General features: G+C 31.4%; 7 protein-coding genes across 7 annotated transcripts; 4 read left to right on the top strand and 3 right to left on the bottom strand. All coding sequences in view use genetic code 12, as the record gives it.

Annotated features, from left to right (window-relative positions):
* Positions 1-5,750: 5,750 nt before the first annotated feature.
* Positions 5,751-6,033, top strand: RJT21DRAFT_1118 (uncharacterized protein; the record flags this gene model as incomplete). The annotated part of the gene is made up of 2 exons (XM_064880028.1): positions 5,751-5,767; positions 5,883-6,033. The coding sequence occupies 2 exons, from the start codon at positions 5,751-5,753 to the stop codon at positions 6,031-6,033; spliced, it is 168 nt and encodes a 55-aa protein (XP_064738421.1).
* Positions 6,034-9,038: 3,005 nt separating this feature from the next.
* RJT21DRAFT_139637 (uncharacterized protein) lies at positions 9,039-10,183 on the top strand. Its single transcript, XM_064883350.1, has 2 exons — positions 9,039-9,191; positions 9,250-10,183. The coding sequence occupies exons 1-2, from the start codon at positions 9,152-9,154 to the stop codon at positions 10,167-10,169; spliced, it is 960 nt and encodes a 319-aa protein (XP_064738420.1). The 5' UTR covers positions 9,039-9,151; the 3' UTR covers positions 10,170-10,183.
* On the bottom strand, positions 10,184-18,055 carry UTP20 (Utp20p). Its single transcript, XM_064883245.1, has 2 exons — positions 10,793-18,055; positions 10,184-10,729 (listed from the first exon to the last, which is right to left on the bottom strand). Exons 1-2 carry the CDS (start codon positions 17,898-17,900, stop codon positions 10,236-10,238), a joined length of 7,602 nt encoding a protein of 2,533 aa, XP_064738419.1. The 5' UTR covers positions 17,901-18,055; the 3' UTR covers positions 10,184-10,235.
* Positions 18,056-18,993: 938 nt separating this feature from the next.
* On the top strand, positions 18,994-20,250 carry RJT21DRAFT_113804 (uncharacterized protein; the record flags this gene model as incomplete). The annotated part of the gene is made up of 1 exon (XM_064880203.1): positions 18,994-20,250. The coding sequence occupies one exon, from the start codon at positions 18,994-18,996 to the stop codon at positions 20,248-20,250; it is 1,257 nt and encodes a 418-aa protein (XP_064738418.1).
* Positions 20,251-20,760: 510 nt separating this feature from the next.
* RJT21DRAFT_32068 (uncharacterized protein) lies at positions 20,761-22,153 on the top strand. The gene has a single exon (XM_064884158.1). The coding sequence runs from the start codon at positions 20,796-20,798 to the stop codon at positions 22,116-22,118; it is 1,323 nt and encodes a 440-aa protein (XP_064738417.1). The 5' UTR covers positions 20,761-20,795; the 3' UTR covers positions 22,119-22,153.
* Positions 22,154-23,333, bottom strand: RJT21DRAFT_32069 (carbon-nitrogen hydrolase family protein). The gene has a single exon (XM_064884159.1). It carries the CDS (start codon positions 23,181-23,183, stop codon positions 22,188-22,190), a length of 996 nt encoding a protein of 331 aa, XP_064738416.1. The 5' UTR covers positions 23,184-23,333; the 3' UTR covers positions 22,154-22,187.
* Positions 23,334-23,482: 149 nt separating this feature from the next.
* Positions 23,483-24,739, bottom strand: RJT21DRAFT_113801 (uncharacterized protein; the record flags this gene model as incomplete). The annotated part of the gene is made up of 1 exon (XM_064880202.1): positions 23,483-24,739. One exon carries the CDS (start codon positions 24,737-24,739, stop codon positions 23,483-23,485), a length of 1,257 nt encoding a protein of 418 aa, XP_064738415.1.
* Between the last annotated feature and the right edge of the window lie 1,445 nt (positions 24,740-26,184).

Genomic DNA, 26,184 nt, shown 5'->3' with positions numbered 1-26,184 from the left:
ATTCGCATAATACAATATGTACATATGCCGACTTCATCTGGTCATTTTCTTCAGCATATGCGTCTCACTTACCGTAACATATGCTGAAAACTCTATCAACCTTATTTGCCAAGATCTTCAATTCTTGTGCTTCTTCTAGGAGCAAATTAACAATATCGTCGTGAGCAACCTTCGGGCTTTGTATAATACACTTCCCGTTTTATAATGACGCATTCAATAATTGCAAATTGGGAACATTTCCAAGAGCGTCATCTAGAGGCAAATTAACTTGCCATATATATGAGCGTTCTTCGTTGAACCCAGTATCGTGAAACATAAAGTTATACAAACTTCAATCATGTTTCATTCTATTACTGCTGAGTCACGATTGTATAAAAAAAAAATAAATTCTTTTGCCAGACGTTGGTAAAATGTGTTATTAATCTCCAAGGGTTTAGTCCTCCTAAAGAGCTGTCTGATAATCGATCTCAAAATCGTTAACATATCGTGTAATAAAGATTTACCAGAACAAATACTAAAACCACTTCAAGAACTTAAGTAAAATGTCATACCAATACATGATAACATTACATGATTATTGCAACTCATTACTTTCTGAAGAAGGTGCTGTTGATAATTCAAGTGAATACCATAATTCATTTCAAGAACAATTCCAAAAACAAATCTATTCTAAAAGTAATTCCAAAATAATTTCAAAAATAATTATTCTACACTAGAGTAATCCTAACTCTAGATTTCCATTGTGAGCACCAAAGACTGTTTGTTAAAAAATGCCCGTAATGTACCTCTCAAGACTTAAAACACTACCCTCCGTGTTCATATTTAAAACAATAATATATCTCTTATCAAATTATTAGGGTACTATCATCGAGTGACGATTTTAATCAAATCAATCATATGTATTGCCACTTGCTTTCCATATAATCTAAGTTGTACATCCTTTCACGGCATATCATTCTTAACATCTTTCGCTATGCTCACATTAAATAACTTTCTCATCAGCCATTTCAAAAGATAATCGAATATCTCTAATTCTTTTGCTGATACATTCAAAAGGAGTCATGGATCTTTATTAAGAGTACACTGCTGTTTTGCCATCGATATTCGTATCTGACCAATCATGGTGTATCAAAACCAGCTTCAAACATAAAAGCATCCATGCTCAGCAATTCGACCAGTTCGTTACTTTATAAACGATCCCAAAAATACTAATCATGTAAATCAAATCATCTAATTATTTGCTTCTGATGTCATATAATCATTTCCTAAGACAATTTAATCAAACTATTGTTACTTCTTTAATTTTTGACTATTTCTCTGTTAATATAGTTAGATAAGATCATGTTACTTAAACCAAAAATTGATTACTAATATTTCATCAAAGTACACATTCAACAACCTCTCAACTTAACGTATCATGTATAACCTAACATTAACAATAGTACCGACAACTTATTCAATACAATAACATCATCAAAATTCCTACTACTTTCATCAGAATCGTCAAACTTCACTGTAACTTATCTCGTTCACTGGCCTTTTCTTACTAGAACTTGAACGAATAAGACCAAGACACTTATCAGGGCTCATAACTTGTTGGATAGATATGTGTCTACAGGCCTACATTACTCTACAAGCTAGTAAATCTATACTTGGTAGTATATATTCATTTTATATCCATATTGCTTAACTTATAAAAAGAAGTTATATTTATTCTAAATCGCCTCACCTAGAAGGAGGTGACTTTTATATTCATGTCGATCCTGCATAGCACATGCATTCTTGGCATAACCTGCATATAGCATATGCGCTACCAATCACAACTAAATATGAAATACCAAACATATCAACAGAAGGTGCTGTTGATAATTCAAGTGAATACCATAATTCATTTCAAGAACAATTCCAAAAACAAATCTATTCTAAAAGTAATTCCAAAATAATTTCAAAAATAATTATTCTACACTAGAGTAATCCTAACTCTAGATTTCCATTGTGAGCACCAAAGACTGTTTGTTAAAAAATGCCCGTAATGTACCTCTCAAGACTTAAAACACTACCCTCCGTGTTCATATTTAAAACAATAATATATCTCTTATCAAATTATTAGGGTACTATCATCGAGTGACGATTTTAATCAAATCAATCATATGTATTGCCACTTGCTTTCCATATAATCTAAGTTGTACATCCTTTCACGGCATATCATTCTTAACATCTTTCGCTATGCTCACATTAAATAACTTTCTCATCAGCCATTTCAAAAGATAATCGAATATCTCTAATTCTTTTGCTGATACATTCAAAAGGAGTCATGGATCTTTATTAAGAGTACACTGCTGTTTTGCCATCGATATTCGTATCTGACCAATCATGGTGTATCAAAACCAGCTTCAAACATAAAAGCATCCATGCTCAGCAATTCGACCAGTTCGTTACTTTATAAACGATCCCAAAAATACTAATCATGTAAATCAAATCATCTAATTATTTGCTTCTGATGTCATATAATCATTTCCTAAGACAATTTAATCAAACTATTGTTACTTCTTTAATTTTTGACTATTTCTCTGTTAATATAGTTAGATAAGATCATGTTACTTAAACCAAAAATTGATTACTAATATTTCATCAAAGTACACATTCAACAACCTCTCAACTTAACGTATCATGTATAACCTAACATTAACAATAGTACCGACAACTTATTCAATACAATAACATCATCAAAATTCCTACTACTTTCATCAGAATCGTCAAACTTCACTGTAACTTATCTCGTTCACTGGCCTTTTCTTACTAGAACTTGAACGAATAAGACCAAGACACTTATCAGGGCTCATAACTTGTTGGATAGATATGTGTCTACAGGCCTACATTACTCTACAAGCTAGTAAATCTATACTTGGTAGTATATATTCATTTTATATCCATATTGCTTAACTTATAAAAAGAAGTTATATTTATTCTAAATCGCCTCACCTAGAAGGAGGTGACTTTTATATTCATGTCGATCCTGCATAGCACATGCATTCTTGGCATAACCTGCATATAGCATATGCGCTACCAATCACAACTAAATATGAAATACCAAACATATCAACATTGATTTACATGATTAGTATTTTTGGGATCGTTTATAAAGTAACGAACTGGTCGAATTGCTGAGCATGGATGCTTTTATGTTTGAAGCTGGTTTTGATACACCATGATTGGTCAGATACGAATATCGATGGCAAAACAGCAGTGTACTCTTAATAAAGATCCATGACTCCTTTTGAATGTATCAGCAAAAGAATTAGAGATATTCGATTATCTTTTGAAATGGCTGATGAGAAAGTTATTTAATGTGAGCATAGCGAAAGATGTTAAGAATGATATGCCGTGAAAGGATGTACAACTTAGATTATATGGAAAGCAAGTGGCAATACATATGATTGATTTGATTAAAATCGTCACTCGATGATAGTACCCTAATAATTTGATAAGAGATATATTATTGTTTTAAATATGAACACGGAGGGTAGTGTTTTAAGTCTTGAGAGGTACATTACGGGCATTTTTTAACAAACAGTCTTTGGTGCTCACAATGGAAATCTAGAGTTAGGATTACTCTAGTGTAGAATAATTATTTTTGAAATTATTTTGGAATTACTTTTAGAATAGATTTGTTTTTGGAATTGTTCTTGAAATGAATTATGGTATTCACTTGAATTATCAACAGCACCTTCTTCAGAAAGTAATGAGTTGCAATAATCATGTAATGTTATCATGTATTGGTATGACATTTTACTTAAGTTCTTGAAGTGGTTTTAGTATTTGTTCTGGTAAATCTTTATTACACGATATGTTAACGATTTTGAGATCGATTATCAGACAGCTCTTTAGGAGGACTAAACCCTTGGAGATTAATAACACATTTTACCAACGTCTGGCAAAAGAATTTATTTTTTTTTTATACAATCGTGACTCAGCAGTAATAGAATGAAACATGATTGAAGTTTGTATAACTTTATGTTTCACGATACTGGGTTCAACGAAGAACGCTCATATATATGGCAAGTTAATTTGCCTCTAGATGACGCTCTTGGAAATGTTCCCAATTTGCAATTATTGAATGCGTCATTATAAAACGGGAAGTGTATTATACAAAGCCCGAAGGTTGCTCACGACGATATTGTTAATTTGCTCCTAGAAGAAGCACAAGAATTGAAGATCTTGGCAAATAAGGTTGATAGAGTTTTCAGCATATGTTACGGTAAGTGAGACGCATATGCTGAAGAAAATGACCAGATGAAGTCGGCATATGTACATATTGTATTATGCGAATGCCGTGGGACCTTCATCCGACAGTCTTGAGAAGACAATGGTCACAGTTAGATATACCATGTGCTGCGACACAGATATGGTTATGTTTCATAAGGTATTAGATAGCAGCAGACCAACGGAATTTAGTTTTTTAAAATGTTGGTGCGATTATTATAAGGAAAAGGTTAAGCTTGATTGATACATTATTTCGTTAATTTACCTGTGGGTTGGAGATCAATAACAGTTATATGGTACTGTTCGAAATTACAGTACAACGTTCGTAGGAACGGAGGCTACCAGCAGGACACCATTAGCTTGGTTGTCAGTTTTTTAAAGTCATTTTCAGTCATTGTTATATGGACTTAGTGCAATGTAATAGGAAGTATTTATACGGTTGCAGACTCCTATTATGGAATGCCTGAAGACAAGATTGCTCTTCACGAATAGGGATATTAGAGAATATGCCCTTAAGAAGTAGGCTAGAGATACTTCAGGATTCAATTTTTTGGCTAGTCATAGTACCATCAAATTTTGACACCCTACTTAACAGCACTGTAGATGTGGCTCTGGGTGGTTGATGGGTACTATGTTGTAGGACTAGTAGCAGATCAGCTGTCAATTACCAATATTGAACTGATATTTGGGCAACCCTGTGGCTGAATATACCTTTTGTTGGTAGCAAGGTTTGATTATTCAGTCAGTGTTTTTCTAATGTAACACCATGTTTATTTGTGTACTTGAGATTATTCCATTGGAAGGAGGTGCTCTCCATGTGATGGAATCTCCGGCCATTGACTACATATGTTCGAGGGTAGTATGGCAGCACAGCACTTAGTGGTTGGTTACAATTTGTTGACATAAGGTCATCATTTGCTACTGTTTAGAATGTAGCGGTGCTTATTTAGCACATATTTGGTGCTGATTTAGCACATGTTTGGCATATATTTGGTGCCTGTTTGGTGCATATTTGGCACAGGTTTGGTGCATGTTTGGCACGTATTTGATGTATATTTGGCACCAGAATATAAATGACTCTCGTCGTGTTTGGCGAGCAACCCATTTATAAAGCTGCAGGTAGGCAATTATGGACATCATGATGTATTATATTGCTTTTTCGCTTTTCCTACTTGCAATGATAAATATATTGGCAATCCTACTATTTTCTCTGCGGGTGATTATTAGAACGATGTTTCTACCCTAATTATAGTTTTCTGGTAAGCTTCATTCTCAAGGTTTCTTTAGCTTAAGGGAGGATGATATTAGGGATAAGTGTGCGATGGGATATACAATGTGATTGGTTATATCATCGACAATAGAAACATTAAAGAACTAATGGATGCGGAACTCGACTAAAATTGTGAGATTAACAAGCGAGAATTAAAATTGCCTATTAAGTATAAATTCAAATTTCAAAGAATGAATGAAGACTTGAAATTTAAAACATGAAATGGTCATGGACGTGAACTAGACCATAGAATCGTAATTCAACAAATATATGCACAATATACCCTGTATATTTAATCTGAAGATGAGATATAAGAAATACAGGACGTGTATAAGAATTTTAGTAACAGCAGAACAAGAGGTACAAGAGGTACAAGAGGTACAAGAGGTACAAGAGGTACAAGAGGTACAAGAGGTACAAGAGGTACAAGAGGTACAAGAAGTACAAGAAGTACAAGAGGTACAAGAAATACAAGAAGTATAGGAAGCCTAAGAGATTAATTTAGTGTAGTCCGGATAAAAGATGAGAAACAATATTAGGATCCTTGGAAGATTACAATACTCTTTTTATAAGTAATGGCGGTGGTCTTTTATGACCTGATGGTTGAAATAACATATTGAAATAGAAAAGAACTGTCAAAGGAATTGAGATTAAATCAGAGTAACTTGATCTGTGAAAAAGGATTGACAATAATGTCTGTAGTAGATCAATATTAAACAGTCAATAGGTAATACCACAATGACTTGAAGCTAGGGTTAAAAAAAAAAAAAAAAAAAAAAAAAAAAGGAATATAATAGCAGCCTTTTGGAATGAAATCCAACAATACGGAAAAGATGAAGAATTTCCGAAATATGAAATTCAGGGAGGATGTTACTCCAGAATATTAACAGATGTTATGGAATCCAAAACCATATATTAATGCAGATGGGATAGGACACAGTATGATTGAAGGATAGAGAAATTAACCTTTATTAGATTCAAACAAAATATGAATTAAGGGAGGATGTTGATATGTTTGGTATTTCATATTTAGTTGTGATTGGTAGCGCATATGCTATATGCAGGTTATGCCAAGAATGCATGTGCTATGCAGGATCGACATGAATATAAAAGTCACCTCCTTCTAGGTGAGGCGATTTAGAATAAATATAACTTCTTTTTATAAGTTAAGCAATATGGATATAAAATGAATATATACTACCAAGTATAGATTTACTAGCTTGTAGAGTAATGTAGGCCTGTAGACACATATCTATCCAACATATAAGTATTTGTTTAAGAGACATTCAACTATGGAATAACTCTAGATGTACAAGATATCGATGATCTGATTGTGAGATTGAAGAACGAACGACAGATGACTTTTAGGATAGTATCTGGTCAGTAATCATACGAAACAAAGCGTAGGAATATCCTGTGCTGAGAGGAATAAATAGAACTCAATTGCCTATGATATAAGTATAAAGGTTTTGTATAGTAGCTATGATTGGTATAAGTGTTTGTTTTAAAGACCTCAGACTCTACTTAATTTAATATATCGATGATCTGGTTATGTGATTGAAAATTGAATGACGATATTGATGATGTCGTTATGAGATCGAGGACTTAACTATAACCTAGTTCGTGTAATATGTGAAAGGAGTAATGAAAATTGTGATATAATTATTCAACATAAGATACCGTTAATTGGTCGTCGCAAATCCACAACGTCTAGATCACCAAAGGATTATTTCAATTGATTCCCTGGTAGAATCGATGAAGTTTTTCGATTGATATTTTGGTGGTTTGGGAAGTTTAGAAAGGAGTCCAGATATTGAATCATAATTTAGCATATATTTTGCTTTGTTCAACTTGGATTTGTTTAGCGATAGCTCCTTAGTTAATTAGTTATAAGTGGTAGAATATACCAGAAACATTGTTTTGATGGGTTTATAGGATGTGATATAATGTTTCAGTATGGCAAAGCGTTGGGGAGTATGAAATTGAATTTAATGAACAACTAAGTGGTTCCAATTCGTACTGTAGGCTTTGTTTATTAAGGATAAGATCATCCTTTGTTTCTAATGGTCAGATTCTGCAACGATGTGATGCTAGGCTCGTATTAATGAAAACGGAGGTTTTGGAGGTGTATATCATCTGGAATAATAATTAAGGTAAAATATGATGAGCCATGATTAATTTAAGCATTTTGTATAGCATTAGAAGGTCATTTGAGGAAGGTTTAGTTGTTCAGAGATGAAAGAAGGAAATGATGAGAATAGAGCTGATTAGGATTGTTAAGTAATTTGAATAGGCCTAGGGTTGTCATGGGTGTTTTATTCTGAAAGTTTTCCCTTTGGTCTGCTTAATTTTTCAAAGGTTTATCTCTTAATCCAACCAGGATTTGTATTCTATAACTTCTTTATGTAGACTTCTACTCTTAAGTTAGGTACATAAGTGAAGTGTTTGCTGATTGCTTGTTTTGTTTGTTCGGATGTGTTACTCACTTTCAATTTTCGTTCATTTATGGTTAATTTGAAATTTGATGTATATAAAATTCTTTTGTGAGAGAGAATTAAGTACTTCACGTAATAGAGGATAGTTTTATTATCATTTTATTCATTTGAAGTGTAGAGACGGATTTCTGAGAGATTATACATATTTTGCTTAATAATTGACTATTATACATGTAATTGTGTATTGGTTATAAATATGAAGACGGTTGTTTTGCCTGATTGTCGTGCGGACTTCAATTTGTGAAAGATCATCGAATTCTTTGTTTGTTTGAATGTAAATGATTTTATCTTGAGTGTCAATAAAATGCTTATATTATCATGCTTATTATATGGAATATATACTTATCCATGATATTAGAAACCGCTGGCAATCTCGATTCTGTTTTGTTTAATTTCCATTTAATTTCTGTTTGATCTCTTTTTAATTACATATTGGATTCTAACTATTCCAACAGTGATAGAGTTTTCTGTCCTGTCCACTGAATTAAGCCAATTTGGGATTTTTTATTTGCTTAACTCTTGTAGGATTGTTAAATAGTGCGTTTGAGGCAGCGAGGTCTATGACGAATTAATTAATAATTAAGACGGCTTTTGACACCGTGAATTCGAATTTAGTTTCCTGACAGGACGGAATTTTGATTTAGTTGAGAGCTGGAAAAAAAGCTGTCGGTTAGTTACATGCTTATAATCTTATATTTTTGAATGAAGTTGTTAAGTAGACAGAGTTGTTTATATAATTGTTGCTGGAGGTTTATGATTTCCATCTTCTGAAGCATCTTGATGGAGCTTATGATTTGTAATTCCTGTGAACGAGAAATTCCAGTTCACATGTATCTATAGTGGTTAATTGGATGGCTATAATTATAAAAATTTTAAATTTGTCTCTTACCTTTATATTTGAGGCGAATGACCTATGTAAATAAATATTTTTGTATAGGCATATTCACTTCACTTCTTGAATAACAGGTTCATGTAGGCCCTAACCAGGCAGTTTTGCAGCTACAAAAAAGGTTCAAAATGGTCGTGCCACTTTGCAAAATAATTTATAACAAAAAAGCCCGACTGAAGATTTAGTTGTACGACACACACTTGGAATTTCAATAGTCTATGGCTAACGAGTGCAATGAAGCAACTGGTAAAGGAAACTGCTCCTGAAAGTGAAGGTATGTGTTTACTATGTGATATAAATTTGTGATTTGAATTGTGACTAACTTTATTCAGAGCAAAAATATAAGCAGAAATGCAAGGAATTGAAGAGGAGAATAACCGAAGTTGAAGAGAGCAATGAAATAGCAACAATTGCCTTGATGAGAACAAAAGCAGCCACTAGGAGGTTGCGATTAGAATATGCCATTTTGTTAGAAAGATTGGAAGATAGAGCAACGCAGATCCCTTCTGGGATTGGAGGTTTTGAAGAAATGGCTTCTCCTCCAACCCCCAGTGTATTGGACGAATCTTTGAATGTTGCTCCAACCAGTACTAAAAGTGGACCAGCCAAGAAAGGTACCAAAAAAGTCAAGTTGGTTAGTTCAAATACCGGGGAGAGTACTAATGGCTCTTCTACTGTTAAGCAAAAAATACGAGATCCTGACATGCCAAAGAGACCAACAAATGCTTATTTGATATTTTGTGATATGGAGAAGGAGAAAATCAAGAAAGAAAATGAAGAGAAAAATCCTGGTGTTGTCAGTGATCTTTCAAAGAGTATGACGGAAGCATGGAAAAGTTTAGATGAAGAAGAAAAGAAACCATATTATAAGCTATATATTGATGATAAGGTAAGGTACGAAAAAGAGATGGAAGTATATAATCAGAAAAAACAAAAAGATGAAGGGGACGGAAAACCCGTATTAAAGGCTCAAATAACGGATACAGACACTCCAATAGATACCCCAGAACCTGTGGATTCTAACGTTAATGATTTTGATTCATCGATAGTTGAAAATGATCATGAAGAAGACGGAGGAGTTGAAGAAGAAGAAGAAGTTGAGGAAGAAATAGAAGACGAAGCTGAGGCTGAAGTTGATGCAGAAGGTGAAGCAGAAACAGAAACCGAGCCTGTAGCTGAAACCAATGATACGTCAACCATAGTGAACCATGAAAATGAAGATAAGTCAGTTAAAGATGAACCTACTGAGTAGAATTATTAGCATTATTAATAGATTAAATTTATTATTTGTTATGTACATTATATGAAGTAAAATTATCTATGTAAATCTTTTCTTTTTGCTACGGTAGTAACCGTTTTCATCCTTTTCGTGTTTTCTCTTTTCTCTTGTTCTTTCATGCTTTCTTAGCTTTCTTTTAGCTGCAACATCAGGTGCACTTACAGCTAATTGTGCTCGTTTAGTCTTTCTTTCTTGTCTTCTAATATTGACTTTCAGTTTAACTTGTGAATATATTTTTGTGTAGGCAGATACACCCAACTTTTCTTCAATTAAGTTCATACATTCTAATGTTAAATTCGAGATCTCTTCTTCATCACTTCCTTCGGATGAATTTATTTCTGTAAAATTATATAAGGACAATAAAATTTCTTCTGATGTTTTCAATAGTCTCTCTTCACTTATTATTTGAGCAAACATTGCCAAGAACTTGATTCCACATTTTTTAGCAACCGATGATGTTCTTTCTTGCCTTAATGTAAAGCAAATTCTACTTAAAAGGAAATCATTGGCTGAATCAAACTTTTCATCATCATCTCCATCATTATTATTATTATTATTATTATTATTATTATTATTATTATTATTATTATTATTACTATCCTCTTTTATTTCATATTTGGTTTTATCATTCTCCCATTTCAAAGCAATCACCACCAAATTCTTGATAATTTGTGATCCAAGATCTTCTGTTATAGTGGGTGCAACAATTTGTCTTAGTAATCTATAGGCAATGGTTTGAATTGTATAACTAGATAAATCAAACGATAATTTATCAACTCCAGTTAATAAAATTCCAATTAATCTAGTAGAAATTAATCTAACCCAAGCATGTGGAAACAATAATACATTTACGATTGACTTCCAAATGTTTTCATATTCTTTACCAAACACATCATCTTTCAATTTCCCACAAATTGCAGAAAATACTGATAATGATGAATAAACAAGTTCCCATTCGATTTGAGTATCATTCTCTCCACTTGACATTTCAATTATCTTATACACATTATCAAGAGCTACCTTATCTAATGAGACATTTGTTGAAAATCCAATAGCATTTATGTAAAGTTTGTAAATGATTAACCCACATCTTTTTAATAGCATATTATTCGATTGAACCATCCAACCTGAGCAGTATTTTTCAATTCCAGATAAATTTTCCTCTCCTAACTTGGAAATGATAGTAGAAATTAAAGCATTTGCCATTTCTCTACATCTTGGGGATTCATCAGAAACAATCACATTGGATAAGGCGACAAAAAAAGAAGAGGAAATCTTCTGTAACAATTCCAAGCCTGCTTTGGATACAATTAGATGAATTAATTCCATTACTGACAGTCTACCAGCTTCAGTAGCATATCCTAAATTGTTTACTAAGAATTTAAATTGTTTCTCTAATTTCCCTCTACCTTGATCATATTCCATTAAAAATTGAAAATATATTCTTCTGGACATATCTCTAATTTCTTTCGAATGATTTACTACCATAATTTTTGAAATTTTATCCATTGTATCATAAACTTCTGGTAACATTATATGTTGTGAAACTATTGCTCTAACAAAATTAAATGCCAAACCTTGTCTATTTGGTTCTTCTAAATCAGGAAGAATTCGACTAAGAACATATGAAAAAGCTGAATCCTTTAATCCAACATCTGATTTATTTCTAAGGGCTGTTGCAAGAAACTTAAGAGATGCTTGTGATATTTCTGAATTTGTTGATGGAGTATCCTTAATGATTGTTAATGATTTTCTTATCGCTGATTTGAAAATAGCATTCTCTTCATCAGAGAATTCAAGACGAATAATGATATTTAATGCCTTTAAACAAGCAATTACTACACTTTCATTATCAGATTTAAGTCCTTCATCTAATAAAGGTATGAATCCCACAAGTAAGTTTGGTACTAAAAGTGATTCAGTTCTTAATATGACAGTACTTAATAATTCAAAACTTAATTTTTGTAATGTATTAGTTAATTGTTGACTATTAAGATGTGATTTATTTGTTTTAGCATTCAAATTGACTAAGAAATGGTTTTCTGATGCAGATCTTTTAACTTCTTGTTTTGAAGAATCTAATGGAATTGATTGTTTATAAATCTCATAACATAATACAAGAACATCCTTAGAACTAGCTTCATCATTATGATTTAATCCTAAAGCAAATCTTCTTAATAATTCATCAAGTTTATTTTGAGTCTTAAGAGAGATATTTTCACGTAAAAGTAATTTAATTGGATTAATAAGTTCACCAAATAAAGTAATATGAATATTACTACTAATTATTTCTCCACTATCAAAACTTTTCTTGAATTTAACTTCTTTCATTTTACTGGTATAACCTTCAGCATCCTTTTCTTGACCAGCAGCACCAAAGATATCTTCCATAATAACTTCAACTATAAGATCAACAGAATCATCTAAATCTCCATGACTTAAAGAATTTGAAATTGATACAAGTAAATAATGAACTGTATAACTTAATACATGAATTTGAGATCCTCTTGATAAAGCTGTCTTTAATTCTTTTAAGATAAATCTTAAATATTTTGGACCTAATAAATTTAAAATATTTCCTAAAGTTTTACGAACAGCATCTCTTAATTCTTCAGATCTAGATCTCATAACTTGACAAGTACTAGTAAGAATACCTGGTAATTCAGATTCAATTAAATTTTCTGAAACACATACAATTAAACTAGCCAAAGCTTCAGCAAGTGGAGATCTAGCCACTATTGTTTCATCATTTCTAATTACCAAAATCTTAATAATTGAAGGAAATATTTCTTTTAATATAAAGTCATCAATATCTAATTGCAGTCCAGGAAGATTTCTTACAATCTTATCAGGATCTTCTTTAGCTTTAATAGATGCTAAGAATCCCTTAGAAACTGAAACAATCATATTAACATGAGTTTTAATTTGAGATTGTTTGGAATTCTTTAAATTACTAATATATCTTTTAAATACCGCCTTATAATGATTCCAGGTTACTGAACGAATAAGATAATTAATAGTTTCTATAGTTTCAATAGCAATATTCTTAAACTTTTCATCTTCTGAAAATGCATATCTTTCAATTATTGGTAAGATATAATGAGATATAGAACTTGCATTTAATTCATGACCATATTCTTGAAGTCTCTTAATAGCTCTTTGACGTCTATGAAGTTGAATATGATTGACATTTTTAAAGAAATTTGATTCATCATCATTATGGAATGTAAGGATTTTCATATCTTGTAATTCATCAAAATATTGTGAATGAACAACAATATGTTCTAAAACAGATATATATTCAGTTTGAAGATCTTCATTTTCCTTTCTAAGACCAATTCTAATATGAGGTAAAATAAAATTCTTAAGCATAGAAATATATGGCATAGCATTTTCTTGTTCATCTAAAGCTGAATAGCAATCGATAAATCTTCTCAAGAGATAAGCAGCATTGGTTCTTATGACTAATTCTGAAGCATCATTAATAAAGAATAATGCACAAGAAATAAGTGGGACCCATTGAGTTGGTGTCAAGTTCTTATAGTATTCTTCATTAATCTTATTGAAGCTATCTATTCTCTTTTCAAAATCTAACTCTTGCATTCTCTTTTGAGAATATGAATTTAATCCTTCAAGAAGTGAAGCTACTACTTCATACTCATCAAACTTGATGGCAATACTTTTAAATACTCCTACTAATGTTTCTCTAATTTTTCTTTCTGGATGTAATCTGAAAAGTTTAGAACATGAAGTATATAAATCTTGAATATCTTCAAAAGTACAATCATAGTCATTTAACAATGATGAAATAGCAATTATAATACTAGCTCTATCTTCAGTAGTGATTTGTGCTTGAGGCTTTTCAAGAGCCTTAGTTAATGATTTAATTAATTGAGCCTTTGTATTAGATTCATCAATATATCCACCATCTATTAAGAGTAATAAGATATTTACTACTTTAGAAGTAGTCTCACGATCAGATACATTATCTATCATAATTGGTAAATGTTTTAATAAAGCATCCACAATTAATGCCAATAAAGTAAAATAATTATCATTAGTAACTTTCCTTTTAAGAGCTTTAATAGAAAACTCTAATACTTCTGATATTACTACTTCTTTAGCTTTCTTAGATCCAAATAAGGAAGTAATAGCATTAACTGGAGCAAGATTATCCAAATATAAGAATGGAATACTATTCTCATTATCAATCCAATTAACTATTATCTTCATTAATGAAGATACTTGTTGTAAATTTTCTTGAGCAAAGTGTGAAAGTCTTGGTTTAATCAAATTATTATAGATAATAGGCATTTGTTCATTCCAATCATATCTTTCTCCAACTAATTTGAATAAATCATTTAAACATCTCATACCCATTTGTCTAATATTACGAGCAGCTTTGTCATCATTAACATTTACTTCAACTGATTCTATCTGTATGTCAGTTTCAGTTTCAGTATCTGTATCTGTATCTTTTGCAGAATCTTTCTCTATATCAATTGTCTTTTGAGCAACAACTAATGAAAATACTAAAGGTTCTACTGAGAACTTCAAAGCTTCATTATATTGAGATCCTAAAGTACCATATATCTCAGTTAATAAGTTAATAAACCCACTAATTCTTCTAATATTGGCACTATTAAACTCGGGTAAAGTTTCATCTGTAAAGTAACTTTCATAGCCAATCTTATCAGCTCCTAGTTTAATAAATTCTATAATCCATTCATTAGAAAAATTAGGTAATACAGATATAACAGCAAATTTCTTTCCTGCTTTACTATTACTTCGAGGAGATCCTTGAACTCTCCCAAAAAGAATTCTTAACACAAAGGGCATTAATTTCTCAATATCAGCTTCTTCAATTGAACTATCTGATCCATCATTCTTAATGAAATTAGCAAGCTCATCTTTAAAAATAGAATCATCAAGTAAGTTCCTTAAGTTATCTCTATATTTATTGACAGTAGGAATACCCCAACTAAAGAGAGCCTCTAATGCTAACTTTTGAACTGGTGGCAGTTTATTTGCAAGTAATTTCATGAAATGATCATAAATTTGGGAACTATTATTAACCTTACGAAGACGCTTGAATTTTGTGAATAATTTAACAAGTTCATTTCTATCCTTAAGTGGCCATGATACTTCAGAAGTTGAACCTGATTCTCCATCTTCAGCCTGATTGTTCAATAATAATTTAATTAATGGTTCTGAATGTTGTTCAGCAATATAGGCAATATGGGAAAGACCTTCTAGAACTTGACTTCTCATTAATGAACTATAGATATTCTTTTCTCTCGAATCTTCAGCATACGTTAAAATTGATCGTTTAGTATTTCTAAACTTATCAAAATATCTGTTTTCAAACGTAATGAAATTATCTTTAAGACGAGAATTATGGGGTTGCCAATTTATTAAATCACTATCAATTCCGAAATCTTCTTCTATCGATGAATAATATATAAATGATTGTTTATAATCAAGAGTGATAAGTTTATAAGATAATTCCCATATATTCTTGGAACATGATTCACCCAATTCAGGTAAAGATTCATATACTGCTTGCCAACATGGTTGGAATCTATTAGATAATAAACCAAAGTAGAAATTGGTAATAAGCTTACGATCAAATTCAGAAGGATCAGAATATCCTTTAAATTCCTTTGATAAATTTCTTATTCTAAGTGATATATCTCTAGCGGTTGAAATAGTTAAAGGGATCTGATCAATAAGTTTCATTTGTGATAAAAACTTAACTTCTTCCTTCTCGGCAATTGACTGAATAGTCAGTATAAGTCCATTAGCGGCTAATCTAGAAACACTACTTGGTAAACACACATTATCAGCAGTTTTCAGAACAAGAAAGGTATAATTTGACTTTAAGGATTCACTGATATTGATTGAAAATGTACTTAAGAATTTATCAAAGCTTGCAATAAAAGCTGATGATTCACTTAATCTTTCAAAATGTTGAACAAAAAGATTAAATATATCCTTTTGAACAGTAATATCTTCTGAATCCAACATTTCACAGATAGCATCACAAGTGATGGCAATAATATCATGAGCAAAGGAATTATCTTGATGCTCAGCAAGTAAATCGGTTATTAAATTGATGAGAACCTTTGAATCAGATCCCTTATTATTTCCATTATGTCTAAGTATCAATAATCTCCAATACAATTCTTGAGGGTTACTTGAAAATTCAGAAAGGTCTTTCATGATATACTCTTTTAATGCAAATGGAATATTAATATTGGATGCCATATTACCATTTCTGTTTGATTTCAAATAAGTTAAGAATAGGGATAATTTCTGTAATAAGATTATGTCATTAAAATCGATTTTATTAATGAAATCTTGAATGGCATTGGTTATACCAAAATTGATCATTCTTTCTTCATTTACAGATAATGATGTTTGTGAAAATAATAAAAAATAATGACCCTTACCTATGGTTGAAATAAAGTCAAGTATTGTCTTATGAGATTTAGTTAATGATAATATGGATGCATTTCTGAATAAGATAGTGAATAAATATACGATACCTTCCATTAGTACAATAGAACGGTCAGAATCATCAATGATCAACTTAGTATTTAATTTGTCAATTAAACTAGTTATAACTTTTATTATTATATTCCAATCCTTAACCTTTTTACCAGATTCAGCAAATGTTAAGATAGTTGTCAACAGAACTACCGAAAGAACAGCATCTAAGGAGTCTGTTTCTATAAGAACTGATTCAAGAAATTGAGCTACTAACTCATAAAATTTCTCACAAGCTTCAGGTGATCCATGATTAATTACTTCCAATAAGATATCGGAAACTATAGAAATATATTTGGCTTGAATTTCGAGGTCAGGATTATTTAAAGCATTTTCAACAATCTTAGATAAAATGGAGGAAGATTTTGAATGAAAGGTTCCTTTAGTGTTTTTCATTGATTCACTAAAAAGTGTGGTTAATGAATCACAATATGATTCATTATCAAGAATAGTGGATGATTGTTCATTAAAGGTAAATTGTAATATATCAGTAAATGCCTCCATTTTCAGTTTTCTTACAAGGAATGATAATGCTTCTGCACAAAATCTTGAGATATAAGTCTTCTTTTCTAATTTCAAAATCGGTAAAAGTACTTGAAAAGTTGGTTTCAAATCATCTACTAAAGATCTTGATAAATATTTAAATGCAAATGTTAAACAATTAAAAATCCATTCTAATGAATTAGAAGAATTTCTACTATTTTGAGCTTCATTAGGATCAGTATTTAAAGCTATTTCTGTTAATAAATTTAAAAATCTTTCATAAAATGGCATAAAATCAGGACCTAAATCATGAATAAATTGAGATAATAATTCAAGTAATGGTTGAATAGAATGAATATCATTTTTTTGAATACTATCATATAATGAATCAAAGATAATTTGTTGATGATATATGATTTGTGGTAAGGATTGTGAATAATTGTCTATCTTCTCTACCAATTCTGTAAAGTTACCACTCAAATTTACTTCTCTCCAATGATCTAAAGTAGATATAAAATGAGATGAGTCGGCATCATCATAAGCTCTCTTGGTTAATTTCAAACTAGGTTCAATCTTTATGGAGTCCACCCTCTCCCTAAATGAACTGAAAGTATGCTTTTTGGATGACTCGGTGGTTTTAACCCTCATGGGCTTTGCCATGGGTCTGGACATGGTTTACTGAGTGCAATGCTATATATATAAAGGTTAAAGTGAAAATTACCGCCTATATAGTCTATATATTTTTTTTAGAGCTGGGAAGACCATCGCTAATTTTTTTTTTCATTAGCGGTATGGATGGTGCAAAGTGAAAATTGCTGCAAACTACTAATATTGGTGAATGTGGAATGCAAATAAGTAGGTATAGAGGATAGATATATAGTTATAGAATGTTATTAAGTTAGTCAGCTATACCCAATCATTTATTCAATAAGGTGTACTTATTAAAAAGAGTGATATATTACTCTGTTTTACTTATCGCATCACATGATCAGTCACGTCAATAAATATCTTGTCGTGGATTAACCGTTACTTTCACGCAATACGGTTCATCTCCGACATTCCAATAATGTCGTATCAACTTACACTACTACTTATTCTTATACCATTTATATTCCCTCATACCAATTATGTGTGTATCGTATCGATACATTACTCCTTGATTTACGCTAACTATTTAAGTAAGTTGGTTTCCTCCTGCTTTATGAAATAGTTAGGTTGTTATACTCTATCAAATATATACGCTATCAATTATACTATTAATTCACTATCGATTCTAAAGCTCTATACTATTTGGTCAAATCAACTACCTTAACCAACCCCTTCCGTAGAGTAATTGCTAACTTACTCAACCTCTGTCATCACTCTTGTTACAAAACCAAAAACACATATTCTACAGTCTCAGTATTATACTAGTCTTCCCATTAGAGACATTAATACACCGAGTGCGACACTTCTTATAATATAACAAGTATTTTTAATTTGCAGATATTCGAAATTTCAAAGACTTTAGCAACCACGTAGAACATTCAACTAAGACAATATATATTTTTAATCTGTTAGCGGAGAACCACTTTCTGAAATTTCAAATTGTATATAGTACTCCAGCTATTTGGCTCGTAATATGAATAAATTATTTTATTATTTCCTTATCGTATTTCCTGCACCAATAGCTGCAAAAAAAAGGTAACAACTAACTCCTTATAAATATTAGCCAAACCGCTTTTATATTTCAGTAAAAATTTGATTGCCTCTAAACTATAAAATAATGTCTTGTTCAGTAATACATATATTTCGTAACTTCATATCCACTCCTCCAAACACCCAAACATGTATAGAGTCCTCAGTTCAGCCAACTAAAAAAGCCACAAGTTTGGAATCCTTGCCTGATGAAATTTTAGCTCGAATTATAGATCACTTGAATCAACTTGACTTGTTAGACTTATGCCTAGTAAACTCAAGAATTTACAAACTATGCATGAATAAACTATTTAGGGTAGCTTTTATGAAACCCTTGAATCAGCGGACCTTCATTGTTCATCGAAAATTGAATTCACTTAAATATTCTCAATTCACAATTGTAAATCCTGTAAAGTGTCCCCGCAAGAAGAAATTTCAAAGATTAGTGTATTATCCAGGACCCTATTTGCCCGATGGAGACTATGATTTTCTGTTTAAGTATGGTTCTTATGCTAATGTGGTTCATTTTTTGTACCGCAAGCATGCCGAGAAAATGATCAATCAAAGATCAAGCAGAATACTAGTTATATGTCTATATCATCAATCAGAGATAGGAGCTCAGAGTTATTACAATGAAGTGAAAATATTGGCTAGTGCTTTTGGTTTATTTAAGAGAATGCATTTGTCAGTAAGTGATAATCTGGTTGAAACAATTAAAAAACTTGAAGGGATATTTGTTGGAGTCAATTGCTTGTCGATGTCTATGTTATTCAGACCCGGATATATCGATAATAGTGAATTAACTTTGTCCCTAGTCCGATGTGAAAATATCACAGAATTTGAGATTGAAACTGAATTTCCTAGCCACGAGGATTCTTTCTTCTACAGAATGATAAAACATATGCCAAACATAAAGATACTTATTATACGAGTCCGGATAAAACCTACATCTCTCCATAAAACTATAGAATTATTATCCAACTATCGCATTCAAAAGTTTTGCTTAGATGTCCTACAATCGCTGGCACATAAAAATGTTCGTCAAAACTGTGATATCATCAAGACTTTGCTTAAAAGTTGTGGTTCCACTCTTGAACTTGTTAGGGTCAACTTACTTAAGGATTTCACACGTGTAAGATTATCAGCAATCGACTTATTTTTCAGTGATGAGCCTGATATATGTGAAGAGCTTAAGGAAGAAGTTAGGAGCTTAGTGAGTTGGGTCAAAGATACTATTACTAATTATCCAAGATTAGAGTATTTCATATTCTACAATTACCAATTTGTAATAGACAGGAAAGTAGAACCATGTAGGTGGATTGAAATACATAACAAAGAGTTGTGAACGAATCTTGTCGCACTCGGTGTATTAATGTCTCTAATGGGAAGACTAATATTAATAGTGAGAATGAAGTTTATGTGGTTTTGGTTTTGTAACAAGAGTGAAGACAGAGATTGAGCAAGTTAGCAATTACTCTACGGAAGGGGTTGGTTAAGGTAGTTGATTTGACCAAATAGTATAGAGCTTTAGAATCGATAGTGAATTAATAGTATAATTGATAGCGTATATATTTGATAGAGTACAAAAACCTAACTATTTCATAAAGCAGGAGGAATCCACCTTACTCAAATAGTTAGCGGAAATCAAGGAGTAGTGTATCGATACGATACACACATAATTGGTATGAGGGAATATAAATGGTATAAGAATAAGTAGTAGTGTAAGTTGATACGACATTATTGGAATGTCGGAGATGAACCGTAGTCAAAGTAACGGTTAATCCACGACATAACAAATAGGTGTAACATTATTTCTGATGGAAAGGGACAAATCCATTTAAGTTTAATAGTATATAGTTAAGTAGTAGAAATAATAATAATTCATTGAAAATGGACGTAGCCAGCTCGGATAGAACACCCTTGCTAAGCACTAGGATTCCAGAGAATCCAATTGTTTTAAGTACAGAAAATGGTAAGAGTAGTGATGGTGTTCTACCGTCTAATTCAAATAATAAAACTCAACATATTCCTCAAGCTAATAAGATTGGATCTAAAATATCTCAATCATCTAAAATTGGTTTACAAAGAACTAGTAGAACATCTCAGAAACTTAAATTATTACCTGAAGATCCTCCAGATTTAGATAATAAACCAATAGCATCAACTGATGATGATGATGATGATTCTCAAATGACAAGAGTATACTCTCAAGTCAAGAAAATTACAGATACTTCAGCTAGAAAAGATGCTGAAATATTGGGTAAACTGCATAGAGATCTCTTACCAAGAGTAACAGCATATTGTACTTGTGGTTCTTATAAAATGAAAGATTTATTAAGATGGTTAAAAGATCGTAAAAGAATTCATAATACAAGTCCTAAATTATTTGATGAATGTCTTTATACTCCATTTGTTTATAAAGATTGGAGAAATGATTCAGATAATGGAAATAATGGTAATGTAGATGATAATGATAGTCATAAATTAATTAGATTAGCTGATGAAGGTGGAGAAATCGATATTGGTAGAAAAAATGATATTTTTATCTTTGAATATGGTGTAATTATTCTTTGGGGTTATACAGCCAAAGAAGAAGCTCATTTCTTAGAAGATTTAGCTCGATTTGAAAGTGAAAAATTATCAGCTGAAGATATTCAAATTGAACAATTTAATTATTATATAACGAAGTCATATCAACCTAGAATTTATAATGATTTTATTACTTTAAGAGATGATAATAATTATATGTTAAAATTATCAATTTCTCATGCATTAGCTCAATCTGTTAAAATATCTTTATTTGAAGAATTAGTCGATAATACTATTGAAGATACTCAGGATATTCCACAACAAATTGCTCATACGGGTAAAGTGGAAATGACTAGAGACGAAATAATGAAATCAATTGGTGAATTGTTTATTTTAAGAATCAATATTAACTTGCATGGATCTGTATTAGATTCCCCAGAATTAATGTGGGCAGAACCTCATCTAGAACCTATATATCAAGCAACTAGAGGATATTTGGAAATTAATCAAAGAGTCGAATTGTTGAATCAAAGATTAGAAGTCATTTCTGATTTATTACAAATGTTGAAAGAGCAATTGGGTCATTCTCATGAAGAAAATTTGGAATTTATAGTGGTAGTCCTTGTAGGTGTTGAAGTTTTAGTAAGTGTAATCAACATCATTATAGATATATTGACTTACTAAATTATATAATTCTTTAATTAATGATTGCATGAATAAATAATCTTTTAAGTATGTCAAAACTTTTTCTCCCTATTGTGTAAATGATTCTTCTTCATCAAAGTAAACTGGAACATTTGGAGATCGATTAACATGTAATTTAAAAACATCAAATCTATTATATCCTCCAACTAAATCATGAAATTGTTTTGGTTCAATGGTATCATTCAAATTGAATTCTGCATAAGCAATTCCTTCCTTAAATCTTAGATTATCACCAATTTCATTACCGCTTGGATCAAGAAAACATGTGCTTCCTTGTGACATATTCCGATAGAATTCTTCATTACTTGGATCATCATCAATTAAGAATTTTAACATAGCTTCATCAACAAATGAAGAACAAAGTATTCCAAAACATTTCCCTTCAATACATTGAATTCCACATCTAATTTTATTAGCAATCGAATTATCAAAACTCTTTTTAGAAGTAGAAGGACGATGCATATCTGCTGCGGGTGGCCAAATAGAAATATGAATCTGTTCACCTTGGCTTAATAATGTAAACCTTGCTAATGAATTTGTATTCTCTCCACAAATTAACGCACCAATCTTTCCATATTTTGAATCAATAACAGTTAGACCAGATCCATCACCATTCGCCCATGAAAGCTTTTCAAAGAAAGTAGGTACGAGCTTTCTATGATGGGCACCAATATTTCCATTCTCGTCAACCAATACATAAGAATTCCAAAGACATCCGACACTGACTCTTGATCTTTCATTGAATCCCAATAAAACTACAACTTCTAATTTCTTGCATAATGCTTGTATATTCAAAATCTCAGGACCATCAACATAAATAGAACTTTCAACTAATCTTTTGAATAAATGATGATTATCAATTGGTGCCTTACAAGCTCCCCAAAGTGGGAAAGCGGAAACGTAAGTTTCCGGGAATACAATTAAATTTGCACCCAGGCCTGCCGCTTCATAAATACTATCAATAACTTTCTTCATGGTAGCGTTTTTATTCATAGTAACTGGAGATAAGTGGCATGCTGCCACACAGACTGTTGCTAAACTCATATGTAAGCTGTAAATATTTCTTTTATCAATTGAAGATAGTCAATTCTGAAATTTCATTTGCTATTTATACCTCTCCATATCGGGCTTTGAAAAATCGCATTTACAATTTTTTGAAATTTAAGTCATTCAAGAGTTGACCACAAATTTTTAATACAATACAGTTTCCATTGCATAAGTACGATATATAAGTTAGAAAAGGTACCAGCTTTGTTCTCTGATTTTATCTATGAATTCATTGTTTATATCCTTTGCCAAAGAGAACAGACCCTGTGGAAAAATGATAAAACTGGAAAATCCGTTCACAACTCTTTGTTATGTATTTCAATCCACCTACATGGTTCTACTTTCCTGTCTATTACAAATTGGTAATTGTAGAATATGAAATATTCTAATCTTGGATAATTAGTAATAGTATCTTTGACCCAACTCACTAAGCTCCTAACTTCTTCCTTAAGCTCTTCGCATATATCAGGCTCATCACTGAAAAATAAGTCGATTGTTGATAATCTTACACGTGTGTAATTCTCATATAAGTTGACCCTAACAAGTTCAAGAGTGGAACCACAACTTTTAAGCAAAGCCTTGATGATATCACAGTTTTGACGAACATTTTTATGTGCCAGCGATTGTAGGACATCTAAGCAAAACTTTTGAATGCGATAGTTGGATAATAATTCTATAGTTTTATGGAGAGATGTAGGTTTTATCCGGATTCGTATAATAAGTATCTTTATGTTTGGCATATGTTTTATCATTCTGTAGAAGAAAGAATCCTCGTGGCTAGGGACAACGGTTTCAATTTCAAATTCTGTAATATTTTCACATCGGACTAGGGACAAAGTTAATTCACTATTATCGATATATCTGGGTCTGGAGAACATAGTTATCGACAAGCAATTGACTCCAACAAATATCCCTTCGAGTTTTTTAATTGTTTCAACCAGATTATCTCTTACTGACAAATGTATTCTCTTAAATAAACCAAAAGTACTAGCCAACATTTTTATTTTAATGTAATAATCTTGAATTAATCCATTTGATCTATTTGATAGATGTACAATTAGTTTTCGACTTGATATTTGATTGATCATTTTCTCGACATTCTTGAGGTGCAAAATATCATAAACTGTAGCATGAGAGCCATATTTCATCAGATAAAAATATTTTTTATTGGGCTTATTGGGCCCTGGATAATACACTAATCTTTGAAATTTCTTCTTGCGGGGACACTTTACAGGATTTACAATTGTGAATTGAGAATATTTAAGTGAATTCAATTTTCGATGAACAATGAAGGTGCGGTGATTCAAGGGTTTAATAAAAGCTACCCTAAATAGTTTATTCATGCATAGTTTGTAAATTCTTGAGTTTACTAAGCATAAGTCTAACAAGTCAAGTTGATTCAAGTGATCTATAATTCGAGCTAAAATTTCATCAGGCAAGGATTCCAAACTTGTGGCTTTTTTAGTTGGCTGAACTGAGGACTCTATACATGTTTGGGTGTTTGGAGGAGTGGATATGAAGTTACGAAATATATGTATTACTGAACAAGACATTATTTTATAGTTTAGAGGCAATCAAATTTTTACTGAAATATACGGTTTGGCTAATATTTATAAGGAGTTAGTTGTTACCTTTTTTTTGCAGCTATTGGTGCAGGAAATACGATAAGGAAATAATAAAATTATAATTTATTCATATTACGAGCCAAATAACTCGAGTAGTATATACAATTTGAAATTTCAGAAAGTGGTTCTCCGCTAACAGATTAAAAATATATATTGTCTTAGTTGAATGCTCTACATGGTTGCTAAAGTCTTTAATATCTGCAAATTAAAAATACTTGTTATATACATTATAAGAAGATGTCGCATAGACATAGAATGACCCTATTGTAGAAGAATCGGTTTTAAGAGGGTTACGGGCGTAATTTATGTGCAGCCTCGCTTAGTGTGTATTATTCTCACTTATTATATAGGGAAAACCTCCATATCCTTCATATTTTATCATCTCCTTTCTTCTTAAAGAATTCATCATTATCGCCTTGCCAGCCTCGTTTGCCCTCAGCCTGGACGGCCTTTCTTAATTATTATTTTTTACTCATTTCCTTTCTACGGCGTTCATTACTATATTCGTTCCTTTCATACCTTTTTTGTAGAAAATGCGACATATTTGTCGGACCGCATACTTTTAAAGATGTGATTCGTAAAGAATTTTGGTAAAATCTTCTTAATTCATTTGATAAATCAAATATATAGCTTGTGTTTCTTTTCAAATTCAAATCATTTTATTGTACTTAGAGAAAATAAATTTCATCAAATTAAATAGCAATATCTACATGTAAAATCAATCATTATTCTTTCAACGTTCATCATCAGTTATTAGTGATTAAAGATATCCACCGAGGATTACTTGACGTTGTTCTGAATCTTTATTTAAACTACAATCAAAGTATATTCATGAACACACAGCATCATATCACATTAAGTTAGATAAGTTGAATAACCTGCAGTTTTATCCAATGATTCAGAATCGTTCAAAGAGCCTCCTAAAGATTCATGAAGAGTTCCTTAATATAAAGTTATTATTTATGATCAATTACTAGATCTAGATTCAGATTAAGAACTTATTAAAAACTACATTACTGGAATTATTGGAATTATGATATAATAATTCAACAAGTATGTCTACTAAGATCAATCAAGATTGTTAAACGATTTATTTGAATCAAAGTACATTCTTCAATTACAGATATACTTTACACAATACATAAAAATTTGAATCTATGCAATAGATTTTGGTACTTAATTTGTACGAAATTTATAATAAAATGAAGATGTATTAATAATTGTGGAAGTTAATATTTAGGTTGTGTTGCATCCAATCTTGGTCTCTTTAGCTGTATATCTTCTTCCATTTTTGAGGTAATCATATTGATTTGGGCTGTGGTATACGCGTTTTTGAAATCAGCTTTATAGTATTCATTACCTAGATAATCAAC

This window comes from Scheffersomyces amazonensis (genome assembly GCF_036850825.1).
Source record: "Scheffersomyces amazonensis strain UFMG-HMD-26.3 chromosome Unknown RJT21scaffold_3, whole genome shotgun sequence".
Classification (NCBI taxonomy): Eukaryota; Fungi; Ascomycota; class Pichiomycetes; order Serinales; family Debaryomycetaceae; genus Scheffersomyces; species Scheffersomyces amazonensis.
This window is presented reverse-complemented; position numbering and strand designations above follow the sequence as displayed.